At 48.7% G+C, this 13,482-nt stretch overlaps 3 protein-coding genes across 3 annotated transcripts; all 3 read left to right on the top strand.

The window, feature by feature from the left end:
• Positions 1 to 80: 80 nt before the first annotated feature.
• Positions 81 to 1,928, top strand: F5891DRAFT_1193408 (uncharacterized protein; the record flags this gene model as incomplete). The annotated part of the gene is made up of 5 exons (XM_041367738.1): positions 81 to 251; positions 312 to 720; positions 765 to 1,144; positions 1,195 to 1,385; positions 1,436 to 1,928. The coding sequence occupies 5 exons, from the start codon at positions 81 to 83 to the stop codon at positions 1,926 to 1,928; spliced, it is 1,644 nt and encodes a 547-aa protein (XP_041221750.1).
• A 1,685-nt stretch (positions 1,929 to 3,613) lies between these two features.
• Positions 3,614 to 8,512, top strand: F5891DRAFT_1055500 (uncharacterized protein). Its single transcript, XM_041362664.1, has 17 exons — positions 3,614 to 3,881; positions 3,937 to 4,000; positions 4,053 to 4,172; positions 4,243 to 4,315; positions 4,344 to 4,369; positions 4,401 to 4,632; positions 4,690 to 4,793; positions 4,853 to 4,996; positions 5,050 to 5,171; positions 5,220 to 5,309; positions 5,390 to 5,469; positions 5,534 to 5,542; positions 5,570 to 7,388; positions 7,440 to 7,515; positions 7,568 to 7,739; positions 7,784 to 7,977; positions 8,038 to 8,512. The coding sequence occupies exons 1-17, from the start codon at positions 3,655 to 3,657 to the stop codon at positions 8,242 to 8,244; spliced, it is 3,759 nt and encodes a 1,252-aa protein (XP_041221749.1). The 5' UTR covers positions 3,614 to 3,654; the 3' UTR covers positions 8,245 to 8,512.
• Positions 8,513 to 12,557: 4,045 nt separating this feature from the next.
• On the top strand, positions 12,558 to 13,367 carry F5891DRAFT_1055481 (uncharacterized protein). Its single transcript, XM_041362663.1, has one exon. The coding sequence runs from the start codon at positions 12,757 to 12,759 to the stop codon at positions 13,312 to 13,314; it is 558 nt and encodes a 185-aa protein (XP_041221748.1). The 5' UTR covers positions 12,558 to 12,756; the 3' UTR covers positions 13,315 to 13,367.
• Positions 13,368 to 13,482: the final 115 nt, after the last annotated feature.

The following is a 13,482-nucleotide window of genomic DNA, read 5'->3' as shown; positions in this document are numbered from 1 at the left end:
TTGGTGCTTTATTTAAAGGCAAGTTTCTTGCTTATCGAACAATTCAACTAATAAGCATCCTCCCTAACGCTCCACACACTATGCCTCGTGCTAGCAGCCAGGGTGGCCGTGGTACGACTCCTGGCGCACAACCTACCGTTGATGAATACGGAGTATCCATCACCCCATTCCAACCGACACCCTTCCAAACCAGCGAAAACGACTCAAGAATTGCAACGGAACGTCGGATCGCTGCCAATACTATGATACATGTACGTATGCATCATTTTGATGTGTTCTCGATAGTACTTACAACTCAATTCAACTTCAAGACCGAAGGCCCTCCGATCGACACGTTGCAACAACACCAGTCTCGCCGTCGCATAGGCCAACTTCCAGCGCAAGAACGGCTTAGGCCGTACGCCATTCCATCCACGCGCACCCCCAGCCAACACACGTCGTCTCGGGCTTCAATGAGTACCATCTCGTTGGATGATCTCAACGACGATGGTACCCGTTCGCAACGTTCACAACGTGCGAAACGTGGCTCAAAACAGAGCGCAAAGGTAAAACCCTCCAATATCGCGTTCTACGACGAGAACGACAAAAAGAACATCTACCACGCACGAAAACTCATCGTGCTCGATATGATACTCGAGACCGGTTGGGAGGCTGATCGAAATATACTTGTGGCTATCGCTGAAGAATGCCTCTCTTCAGCATGCGCAAGGAACGCGCACCGTACATAAATTCTTTTCGTTATTTATCTACTCATTTGCATTTAGTCACTGAACCTACCGCCGGTGTCATTAAACTGGTATTGGACGAGCTATCGACTGTGTGGGGAAAACTGGTTCAGGATGCCGAGGGTTACCTCTCGGCTCTCGGCCTCCAGCATGACACTAGTACTATGTCCGAAGAAGATCAAACGGCACGCATAGTAGCGCGTGCGAACCTCATCTTGGACGAGCAGAACCTCCAGGATTACTTCCTTCACGGTTGGGATGCTGACCGCGAGAAAATTCTCGTGTTTTCGGCCCCAGCCTATCTCAAATTTCACGAGGCTTTCTGGTTCGGACGAAGCTCGCCTTTCCTCAACGATTCAACGTCGAGGGCACGGATATCAAAACCATCGTGGTTCATGTATGAACTTACGGGCGCTGCAGTGAGTCTTTTCATTAAAGACTCCCCAAATACTGATACACTCGACACAAGCTATATTGTATTATTCGCCGTGCTGCTACTGGCCAGCTTTCTAAAAGCCAGAATACCCTACATTTTACTACGCAAGAGTTCCAACCGGTCGCATTGGGAATCCGGAACGCGATCAAACGATACCTGGACCAACCTGAGCTCGATGACAGTGAGTTCTTGCCCCGCATGACGGCTCACCATGAACAGTGCTTGTAAGTGCGTCTGAGACGCAAAAAATGATATATTGACGCTATATTTGCAGAAAGACTCTCAGATCTCGCACAGGTGAAGCATCACCTACCAAAAAATACAACATATACGTTCCCTCCTCCTCGTCGGAACTATATCGATCGAGGACGAGTACCTCCGCATCAACGCTATCGTCCGACTCCCTACCATCTTCGCTTCCAAACCCACTCACGTCGTCCTCGTCTTCGACGTCGTCTAATGTGTCGTGGTACCCCGGGCCTCGTCAAATTGTAGATTCCCCTCGGGTAACGCAGTATACGCCATGCGTTCCCGATAGCATTCCGCAAGGGCCCTTCTTTTATGGCCATGAAGCGCCTTTGGGCTCCCAGCCTCCACAATATTACATTCCGCCGGTGTTACGGCCCTATAGAGAACCCGAGGCATCATTAGATGTGCCACAGCACGATGGTGACGATTATTTTGGGTCGCTGGCAGGAAGTTCGAGTTCACTGGCAGGCTGGGGGGGTAACCATGAGGGTAGTAGTCGGAGGGGGCCCTTGTCATGATACTGGTGCTCCATATTTCTGTACATCATGTAGGTTAGTAGTAGCTTCAATGGATCTCCGATAGGTGCGGTATTCAAGTGACAATGGTCAGAAGTTTGACAGCAGATGTTCGAACGTTGACCGATCGATATCAAAACTTAAAGATTAGATGAGATAGCCTGAGTACTCAGGCTATCTCATCTAATCTTTAAGTTTTGACTGATCAACTGACTGCATTTTGGAAGCGAAGATGTGGCGAAACCGAACTGTCCCGTGAATTCGATTAACCGATGTTTAAAATACATGTTAACTTCAAATAGCTTAGTACCATTGCTACAGCCTACTACAGCTTATTACAGTTTGATTCTGTAGTAGTTGACTGCTACAGTACCGGGGTGTTGCTACCGTGCTTCCCCTAGCTACTAAGAGCTTCATAGCTCACGATTTCTCCCTGATGTTCGATCCAAATGACACGTTCCGCGCGTACAGTGCAAGCGAAGGACAAGGTGAAACAATGATAATCGCACGGTCACCTCAATCACGAGTGAACTCAACCTTACATCCGTAGAATACATCAAGTTGCACAGACAAAATCAGGATATGCATCGTCGACCTTTCCGGGATTACTTCAACTGAAGTAAGGATCTGCGTCTGGCGACCAAGTCGTAGATTAGCCGTCTGAGCAGTCTGCCTCTTCCGGTAACGACCTTGAGCTCCGGCCTACCAGGTGCGGAATACCTGCATCCGACCTCTAGAGCAATTTGCAGGATCTATTATTCCCTGTACTACGATTTCTCATGTGGCACCCGGACGAGTCCATGCGTGCCCCTGAAATGTAATATTGTAGCCGAAGAGGTCTATGGGGAGACCCTCACCTGATTTCAATAACTGGAAACTGCGTCGGTCAGCATTCTACTCCCAAGGCCGCGATGATGACCTCCATCGCTCAGCGAGTGCATCCTGAACTCAAAACAGAGGCATCAATTAAGTGAGTCTTGCTTGCTTTATTCTTATCTCGTGATTTCCGCTGTTCCAGGGTTGGCAAGAAAAGTCTGTCCCAGTTCCGTGTTCATGATTGCTGAATACAAACTAAATCTTGCAGGATATTGGCAAGCGCTTGCGTCACGCCCAATGTTAACGTTCAAGCTTAAGAACCGTAAGATGCGGATTCGGCTCGCGGCTCGCTACATCAGCAATAACTTAGAGTCTTATATCTTTTCATGATCGTTCGAGCACTCTTTCAACCCGCACAGACATCAGTAAACCGGTGAGTTCTTGCTGGGGATTATGCTGATTATGGTGCTTTTACATAGTCATATATTGCTTTATATCACTTTATATTCCAATGTGACGAAAACCTTTCCTATGTATTACGATATATAACGATATATGACGATATCTTCTTCTCACAGGTTCTCTGATGCGACGCTCGAAGACCTTGCACAAGAACTTAATATAGACATACTAACCATACAACTTGCAAGCTCGCTATCTGAATTTTATATTCTATTTAGTTTCTAGCTATTTCATTGTATATGTGAACGATTTGTTATGAAAGCGAACGTGAAAGCGACCTACTGTGAGCTCCCCTAGTACTGAGTAAGTGAAATGGAACAGGTCTGAGGTGTTGGCCGTTCTGAGGCACGTGGTGCCGACACGCGACGTGATGGCACGCGTTGCACACTGTCACGTCACGCCTCCTCTCACGTCTTGTTGTCGAGCACCTTAAGCTTGATGCTTGTGCAGTATGGCTGTCTTCGACGATGTGCACTATATTCTTTCATCTTCCATACCGGCGGCACAGCGTAAGGAGCTTTCGGGCTTGCTGGACCTCAATGGCGCAACGAGCGCACCACCACATACCCACCTTATTGCCCTTGCTGGATCGCACACTCAACACGAACACGCGGGGTCTTTGCATATAGTATCAGGAATGTGGGTACAGCGGAGTATAGTCCTTGGAAAACTTCAGCTGTGAGCATCCTTTCCATCTTAGATCAGTATGAAGGCGATTGATAATCGTTGTCAGCGAGCAGTACTATTCACCTGATCCAACAATGATTTTTTCGGGTATCGTTGCGTGTGCCACCGATGTGAGCAAATATTCATTACCTCACATTACATGACACAAACTTCATACGCAAGCTCTCCCCATCGGACCTCGAAGTTCTCTCAGCAGGGATCACCTCGTTAGGAGGACAATGGCGAACGGGCCTCACGCGGGATGTAACGCATCTCTTCGCATTGCATGAACAGAGTGACAAGGTACTTTCTATATTAGCTTTACTCGCGTACAATGGGACAATTACTCACTTTGTTACCCGTAACCGTGTAGTACCAAACTGCCATGCATTTTGCGCCACACACCCACATGTCTGTCCTCACACCGCATTGGTTCGATGACTCAGGTTCGCGTTGGGCGTCGTGTACCTGAAGGGCCTTACTTATGGCCTGATCCGAAGGTCTTGCAACCTGGCATGCAGGTCGCAATAGGACGAGGATGATCTAGAAATTGGAGAAAGTGGGAAAAAAAAGAGAAAAAAGAGTAGTGAGACAAGACTGAGCAGCCCTATGGCCATGGAGGAAGCAGAACGCAGAGAAGGAGTCAATGTGTGGGCAGGAAGGAGATTGTTATTATCTCGCTCGTTAGAATTGGGACAGGGACATCGTGAAGCTGTGGAGGCGAATATACAGAGAGCGGGTGGAACTGTTGTCAAGGTCAAAGGTAACATAATTCTGTCCTCGTCGTGACATCTCCCTGACCTTACATCACATGCCTAAGGTACCAGTACAGACGAGGAGGCACAAGAGAACGAGGAAGCAACACTTGTGGATGAATGTGATGTTTTTGTCACGCGGTACCGCTCTGGGAAGGCATATTTCAAGGTATATCCCTTGTTTACTCGACGACGTCAGCGGAACATCTTACAGCGGCTATATTATAGGCAGCTCGTTCACCCCGTCCGATTTTGATCGGAAACTTGACTTGGATGTTTCACGTTGATGCATCTGGCATGTTGAATGATCCACATGAGAGTTTGCTGTGGTACCCAGTTCCAAGAGGAGGTATTCCTGGTCTCAACGAATGCGTGAGCAGAATCCGCCATGTGCTCTGTGATCCTTTTTTTCACTCACCGCTCAGGAAATCACCGTCACTAACTATACTGGCGCCGCGCGAGATTATCTGAAGAAACTTATCCAAGTCATGGGCGCAAGGTTCACACCAAGTATGAGCCAAAGCAACAAAGTTCTGGTTGCTGGCTAGTAAGTGTTTTGAGAAAGCAAATTACCAGCTATACTGATGGCTCATAGTTCTCCTTCGCCTAAAACACAGCGCGCAGTTGCATGGTCGATACCAATAGTCAATCATACTTGGCTCGAGGATTGTTTCATTGCATGGAAGTGGGTACCTCTGAGCGACCGCTTTCAAGCCATCGTGTCTTTGTCTGTTCTGAATCTGTAGGCTGATTATCTGCGCTCAGGAATCTTACTGTCGGAGTTGACAAATACATTCTCTTTCCCCCCGGCGTCGATTTTGGGAAGATGCTTATGACCCCAATTGGTGAGTTTGGACCGCCTTTTCCATCTTAGAGTGCTTATCATATGTGATGCGCCATTTCGAATAGGTGGCACAAGTGCGAGCTCTGTTTATAACACCTCAGGGGGACCCGTTCCAGGTGGCCGGGGAGTCGGTCCCATTGATATTGACTCGGAGGAGCAGAGGGATGCAGAGTACCGTAGGGGAATGGTCGATGAAGTGGGGCCCATCACCTCATCCAGAGAGACTCCCAGATCAAATGCCAAAGCTATGACTACATCCAGCAAGTCGAAGCCAAAGAACATCGATGATGGGGGTAGCTCGCCTTCGAAAACATCCCAGCCTGTAGCGTCAAAGCCAAAGCGTAATGCTCTCACTGCTTCCCAAGCTACAGATATGAGCACGAGAGACACTAGAAACGATAAAGGGGACCTCAGCTTTGACGGTGCTGGCGACATAGCGGCTAGCGTAGTCATAGATGTCGACGATGAACATGTTTCCCCTTCAAAGGCGCTGCGACAGCAGAGGTCGAAGCCAAAGCCGAAATCCTCGGAGAATAAGAAATCGTCATCACAGCAAGTAACTCTCGAAGAAGAGGATGGTATGACAAATATTGATGATGGTAACTCAAGACCTACGAAACCGCGATCACGCAAACGTTCGAGGACCACACGAGAAAACACTGCATCTGATGATGTTGTGGAAGTGTACGAAGGAGGAGTGACAGATGGTGTAAAGAATTCCAGGGAGGTCGACGAGGAGAGCTCTGCGGATGTCGCAGTTCTCACTAAGGCTGAGAGCAAAGCCGGTGGAAAGTCTAACAAACTGCCCACATCAAAGGAGAAGACTAAACCTCACAACGCTGGTCATCTACCCCCTTCTCGCGAGCATTCTAACTCCGAGTCTGCGTCAACCCGTGCAAGCAGGGTAGTCCCCGGGTCCTCGACGCCAGTACAGACAGGAATGAAACCAAAGCCTAAGCCGAAGGAAACTCCTCAACGCGCCTCATCCTTGTCTGATGACGATGAAATTTTTGTGCGGCCTGTGAAGCATCAGTCTGCTGCATCCAGTGCCAAAGTAAGAACCAAAGAGCCGGAGAAAGAGCCGCCGACTACGTCCGCAAAAGCTGCCAAGGAGAAACAGAACGCTCGCGCTCGATCTCCAAGTCTGTCTACTACCCGCTCACCCTCGCCTCCTGTAAAAATCCTCAGGACGCCGAAACGTACAGTATCCGTGCTCGTCCCATCTCTACCGAAAGATTACTTGTCTCCAAGCTCGCGCAAGGACACCTCCACGAACAAGGAAGGAAGGTCCGAACTTACTAGAACGAATTCAATTCAAGCATCTGCTGCCGAGGCATCAACAAGTGGATCCAAGCGTGGACGCCCTTCTCTATCGAAACCTTCAACCTCAACACCTCCTGTGAAGAACAAGTCGAAGTCCAAAGCGCGGAATCAGTCAGAATCAGAACACGAGGATGAGGTTTCTGTGGTTCTGGATACTTATTCCTCACGCGGATTACCAAAGCGCAGTGCTGCCAACAAAGCGACGAGCAGACTGAGAGATGAAATTATGCCCGACGTCGTTAGTTTCGAGAAGGAGCGCAAGAACGCCAAGCGAAGGCATAGCTCCGGTCTCAATGACTCTTTCATTTCCCTACGTGACAAAGAAGTCGAGGAGGAACGAGACATGAAGAAGCGTAAAGTGGAGAAGGCTCGCGCAGAGGACACGGACAATGAAGTAGAGGTTGGGGACATCATTTCTTCATCTAGTCCTCAAACGAAGTCGAAGACGAAGACGGGTACGACTGAGGGCAAGGGCACGAAGCGAAGAGCGGAAGACGTGATGAGTGTTGACGAAGACGAGCCGTCCAAGAAAAAGGGAGGCAAGGCGACTCAGAATAAAAAGGGATCGCGTGCCTCCGATGTTGCCACCAATCAGATGTGCGTAAATCGTCTTCACCCGTCCTCTTGACTTATCGGATCATACTATAGTTCTGGACCCTCTCGGGAATCTGGAGCAGTGAGGGTGATGACGACAGGTATTCAGCTGACCGATGACACTATCAAGGTAAGACAGTTCCCTGCAATGAAGTATCAACTAATCAATAAACATGCAATAGAGGTTGAATAAATTGGGGGCAAAGATGACAACCAAACCCAACGACTGCACGCACCTTGTCGCAAAGGGAATAGTCCGCACGGAGAAGTTCTTGTGCGCTATCGCAAGCTCGCCGTTCGTGTTAACAGAAGGATGGGTCATTCGAGCGTGCGAACTGGCAAACTTTTGCGTGAGTAACTAATCCTGGAAATCGATGCTTTCTGATTGACCACTACAGCGGAAACGGACTTTTTGATATCTGACCCCGAATCGGAACGGAAATGGAATTTTAAGCTCACCACTTCTCTCGAGCGCGCTAAACGTGAAGACGGAGGGGAGGGCTTGCTGAAAGGGATGACATTTTATGTGACCCCTAAAGTCGAGATTGACTTGAAGTTGCTCAAAGCTGTCATAGCCTCTGCCGGTGGCCAGGTAAGTTGTATTGACACTTGCATTGAGTACAACCCATCATGACGCTGCGCGCATAATCAGGTTCAGACGTCCAAGCCGACAACTCGAATACTCAAGGCGAACAGAAACCGTCACGTTATCTCTTGTCCAGCAGACCAATCGATCTGGAGACCATTGGTTGAGGAAGGATATACTATATATTCCACGGAGCTCATCCTTCTAGCCGTACTTACTCAGGAGATACGGTGGAAGGATGACAACTGCATCAGTTCCAAGCCTTCTTTGTAAGGTCCATGTACAGTGCACTCATCTTCTCGTTTCCCAAGTGTTACAAACAGACTGGGGCCCCAGCTTGCATATCAACTTTATCATACACAGCTTCCGAAGAGACCGTCAGTTTAGCAAAGAAGACACTTACCTCCTTCATGCTAAGTGATAAAAGATGGCAGCCCTGGCCCCTTATACTAAATGCAATGATCAACCAACCTTTGTACTACGGATTAGATTCTTTGTGAAGCTAATGACATGAGTCTCGGTAACCGTATGGTGTCTGTGATTGTGGTGTAATGCACACCTACAATGTTTGATTGCCGCCACGACGTACACCAATGACGACATACTAAAAAGAGGAAAACGAACATCAGGAAAAAGCACAGTACCTACGCGAGCCTCCACGGCACAGGCAGCCGCAAGTCAAAATGAACTGCCCAGGCACTAATAAATAAAAATACCCAACACCACTTTACAACCAACGAACCCTGGGCTATCTCATATCCCTCTGACGCCCCCGCTCTCGGTGCGCCCTGTCCTCCTCGCTGATCGTGGATATGAATGTGATACGATGCCTGGAACTAAAAGCTTGTACATATCGCTGTCGAGGAGGAGTACGTACGTCTCGTCTGTCTTTGCTGTATCATACACTTTCCACCCTGCAGATTCGCCTGCGACCCGCTCTTTTCCGGTAAGAGTAGTATCGATTCTCTGATCGTACGTCCAGGGTGGAGCAGGCGGTGGAATCGATTGGACGGATGGACATAGTGGACTAGAAAGTATGGCTGGCCCGGGATTTATAATTACATGGTAGGTATAGGTTTCAGGCCTCGTGTCCTGGGCGTCTAATGATGCAGGAAGCAGGTCGAGGCTGTGAAGAAGCCCAAAAAGGCCCACTGAGTACACCCACTTCTGAAACTCAGATCAAGACACCCACAAGCTCTCCACCAAGTTGTGCTCTCCACCATCCACGCCGAGCAGAATGACGGAAGTAGAACAGCCTGTCATTCAAATAACCACTGCTAGTCGAACATTTGAAGGTCACGAAAACAGTATCCATGCAACAGCAGTCTTCCCCGATGGATCCTGCATGGTGACGGCCTCATGGGACAAGACGCTTCGTCTGTGGGATTTAGAAAGCGGTGCTGTATTGAAGATAATGGAGGGCCATCGCAACGCAGTACACAGAGTTGCAGTATCAAGAGATGGGCAATTCATAGCAAGCGGTGATGTGCGCGGAGAGCTCATCGCCTGGAATAGAGACGGCGAATCTCTCACAAAACCCATCCAAGTCCACTCCAGAGAGATCTACTCGCTCGATTTTTCCCCAGACAGTACATTACTAGCGAGCGGCTCATGGGACACCACAGCGAAGCTTTGGAACACAAAAACATGGCAGGTGCAAGGAAATCCAATCAATTGCGGCGCTGACATCTTCTGCGTTCGGTATTCACCATCTGGTGGATATCTTGCCATCGCAACCGCGTCAGATATCCAAATATGGAATCCACTGGCCGAGAAGGAATGCCAGTGTATCGCAAAGTTCCAGGGTCACTCTGCGTCGGAAACAAATAGTATTTCACTCGCGTGGACGCCCGATGGCAAACAGCTTGTCTCAGTTGGCGATAGACGTGATCCCGTCATACGGATATGGGATTCATTGACCTGGATGCAGGTTGGTGAACTCCGGGAGGGCTATCCTGGGGCTCTCAACTTCAACCCTACCGGCACTTTTCTCGCTTCCGCATCTGACAACCATCAGGTTCGCCTTTGGCGGCTTTGGGATCGAAAAACCATCGCCACATTCCAGCACACCAATCAGGTGTTTTGTATCACCTTCTCCACGGACGGCAAGCACATCCTGAGTGGAGGAAAAGATAAAATGATGTCAAAGTGGACAGTACCTTTACCGGAGGACATTGTCGAGGACCAGGCATGCAAGGCTTGTTTCCAGCCTTGTCTTTTACGACGTAATTTGACATGCGTGAAGCAGATCCTCACCATCAACACGGCAGCCCGCGATGCATGCATGACCGGGGACTTGATTACTGCTGACAAGCTGTTGACACAAGATATTGGCGCTGATAGCAAAGACTACAACTCTTACGCGAATCGCTCGTTTGTTATGGCGAGAAAAGCCGACTGGGACCGCGCACTTGATGATGCACTCAAGGTGAGATACACTGTCCCGTCATGACTTTTTAAACAGGCTAACTGCCATGACAATACAGAGTATGAGCATTCAGCCATCCTTGGCGGGCTGTATCTCCAAGGGCATCGCCCACTGTGGAAAACAACAGTTCCAGGATGCAATGAAAGCATTTGACCTTGCGTTCATGTACGTAGACGTAGACTTGAATAAAACTCGTCTTCTACTCTTGATTAAGGTATGTCGATTGCATCTCATATACTCGCTACTTAAATGGTGGTCGTCAGGCCATTGCTCTTTTTAATTCAAATCAACATGATGAGGCAATCCTGCGCGTTCAAGACCTAGTTACCACTCGTCCCAATCCGAATTCTCTTGCTTGTAGTATTGTGGAAGTGAGCGCTCCTGACAGTTAACATTCATGCGTCGATACTGATTTTGCGAACCTTGCACTTCAGGCTTATCTACATGTCCAAGTGGGAATGAATGCATTAACCGCTGCACGCCACAACGAAGCTGCTGGTCACTTCGCTGCTGCTATCAACACTATCAATTTCTCATCTATGGCGGCCATCCACTCTAAATATGATATATTTGTGGTGGTAAGTTGATTACAATGCAACTGGAAATATTTTTTCACGTCTGACTGTTTTTTTTAGTTATTCGGGTGGGATCTCAAGTCCTTGTGGCGAACTGCACACCAGAATGGGTGTCACGCGCTCCTTCGGGCAGGTAGACTTTCAGAAGCCATTAAAGCATACCGATACATGATGGATAAGGCTGATGAGGCCATGAAAGCATACTGTCTTGATTGGTCCACAGGCAAGTGTTCATGCTGTCAACCAGGTATAATTTTCAACTCCATTTCACTTAGCTTTCAAGGAAGATTGTCGTTTGCTCCATGCTTCCGCCGGAGTGACTGATCTCGCTGCGGGCGGAGATGATGCCCTCGCTGCGGGTAATTATGACAGGGCTATTGAGCTTTACTCTGCGGCAATCGACGTCTATTTGGAAACTGATACCATCTTTGCGAACCGCAGTCAGGCGAGGTCGGGAAAAATGCTATGGGACGACGCACTCCTTGATGCGGAAATGGTGCGGTGACGAGTACCGTTTCGTATTCGATGCTCATTCTGGTGATACACAGGTCATCGAACTCAACCCCTCATCTTACATTGGATATCAGTTGAAACATACAGCACTTCATGGCGCCCGTCGATACGATGAAGCCATCGAGGCCTTCAAAGTTATGCTCTCCAAGTTGGAAAATGCTCCCGACATGGAAACAAAGAGTACGTTCCAAACAGCACGTCTTCCAGTTTCAACTTTGTTAATTCTTTGTCCAGACTTGCACCAACAGTATTCTGGTCTATCCGAAGCAGAAGAAGCTATTCAAAAGGCCATCAAGGCCCAACTCGACGACGCCCCACATCGTCTAATCAACACCTCCACTGGGCGATTATGTAATCGCGAGGTTCAGATCAATGCCTTCAAAACGAGCACAGAGTACAAGGAGCTTCTGTCATCCACAGTGAAGCATACAGACCTTCAAACGGAGCGCATCCAAGACGTGGTGGCGATGTACTTCCGTTATGTCATGCTATCGCATAGGTGGGAAGGGACGGAGCCGTTGATGCATGACATCCAGGGCAAGGTGATATACGAGTTGGACCCAGTTAGCGGCTTCGCGAAATTGCAGTCATTCTGTAAAACTGCTCGTGATAAAGGATATTGCTGGGCATGGATTGATACGTGCTGCATCGACCAGACCAACAACGTCGAGGTCCAACAATCGGTCAACTCCATGTTTATCTGGTATCGCCACTCAGCGCTTACCATCATCTACCTGTCGGATGTTCCACCTTCATCGCAACCTGGCGCACTCGCAAGTAGCGCTTGGAACATGCGAGGATGGACAGTCCAAGAATTCCTCGCCCCAAAATTTGTCCTATTTTATCAGCAGAACTGGTCCCCATATCTCGACGATCGCTCTCCAAACCACAAGGATTCTCTTGTCAATTATGCAGGAGATGGGAGATGCGACGGGCATAGATGCACAGGCCCTTAGCGCCTTCCGTCCGGGGATGAGAGACGCCCGGGAGAAACTCCAATGGGTCTCGGCCCGTGTCACCACGCTGCCGGAAGATATCGCATACTCATTATTTGGTATCTTCGGCATCAACCTGCCTGTTATTTATGGCGAGAAGAAGCAAAATGCGCTCGGGAGGCTTTTGCAGGAGGTCGTATCTCAGTCGGGTGACATCAGTGCCCTGGACTGGGTGGGTCAATCATCCGAATTCAACAGCTGTATCCCGGCCGACGTTACTTCATACAAAGCTACGCCATACACCGTGCCATCTCTGTCTGAAGGTGACATTCAGATGTCAATTTCCTCGCTCCGACATGTCATGGCTGTAAATTTGGCTGTGGAGCTTTATACTCTGCTTGACGACCGGGACCCTCCTCGTTTCGCAAACTGCAGACTACATCTACCTTGCATAGTATTCCCTGTCACAGAAGTCATACGGAGACCTACTGAAGACATGCAGACCTGCTTCACGTATCAAGTCAAGGCAGACGGGCTTCATGACCTGACGATCACCATGAAGCGCAAGTTACCAAGACCCGCTCGACAGTCATTCTTACTCGTTCGTCCCTGGGATCGTCGTCTGCTCGAGCTGCCTGACTATGCAGATGATGCAGAGAGTGTGGATGATTTTGACCCCCTTGAGTCGCCTGGAGGACAGGGTCCGGTTGATTCAGAATTGAGCGAACGTGCAATGCGATTGATCGTTCGCCTTGGGCAGCCGTTCAGCGCATTCCTGCTAGTGCTACGACATGGCAAAGAATACAAGAGAATCGCATCAGATCATAATATCATTGCACAAGTTAAAGATGTGCACGGTATGATCAATGTTAAGACGATAGAGATCTTGTAACTGTATGTACTCACTTGTTTTGGAAGAAATAGATCTGAACAGTTTTCATTTTCGTCATTGGGTGGCTTCCTGTAAATGCAGACACAACGGCGGTTTCAGAGTTTTCCTCAGGCAAGATTTTGACTGAACTGAGAATGATAAATTAGCTATTCATACTCTAAATTTTAT

Source organism: Suillus fuscotomentosus, assembly GCF_016647785.1.
Source record: "Suillus fuscotomentosus strain FC203 chromosome Unknown F5891scaffold_58, whole genome shotgun sequence".
In the NCBI taxonomy this organism is placed as follows: domain Eukaryota; kingdom Fungi; phylum Basidiomycota; class Agaricomycetes; order Boletales; family Suillaceae; genus Suillus; species Suillus fuscotomentosus.
The sequence above is the reverse complement of the archived record's forward strand: the minus strand, read 5'-3'. Positions and strand labels throughout refer to the sequence as shown.

What these genes read in the sequence shown, in the direction of transcription:
- F5891DRAFT_1055500 (XM_041362664.1), top strand. Translation starts at nt 3,655, where the DNA reads ATGGCTGTCTTCGACGATGTGCACTATATTCTTTCATCTTCCATACCG. An exon ending in CTGGGAAGGCATATTTCAAG is followed by an intron (nt 4,794 to 4,852) that starts GTATATCCCTTG and finishes GCTATATTATAG; the next exon opens with GCAGCTCGTTCACCCCGTCC. An exon ending in ACTGGCAAACTTTTGCGTGA is followed by an intron (nt 7,740 to 7,783) that starts GTAACTAATCCT and finishes TGACCACTACAG; the next exon opens with CGGAAACGGACTTTTTGATA.
- F5891DRAFT_1055481 (XM_041362663.1), top strand. Translation starts at nt 12,757, where the DNA reads ATGTCAATTTCCTCGCTCCGACATGTCATGGCTGTAAATTTGGCTGTG.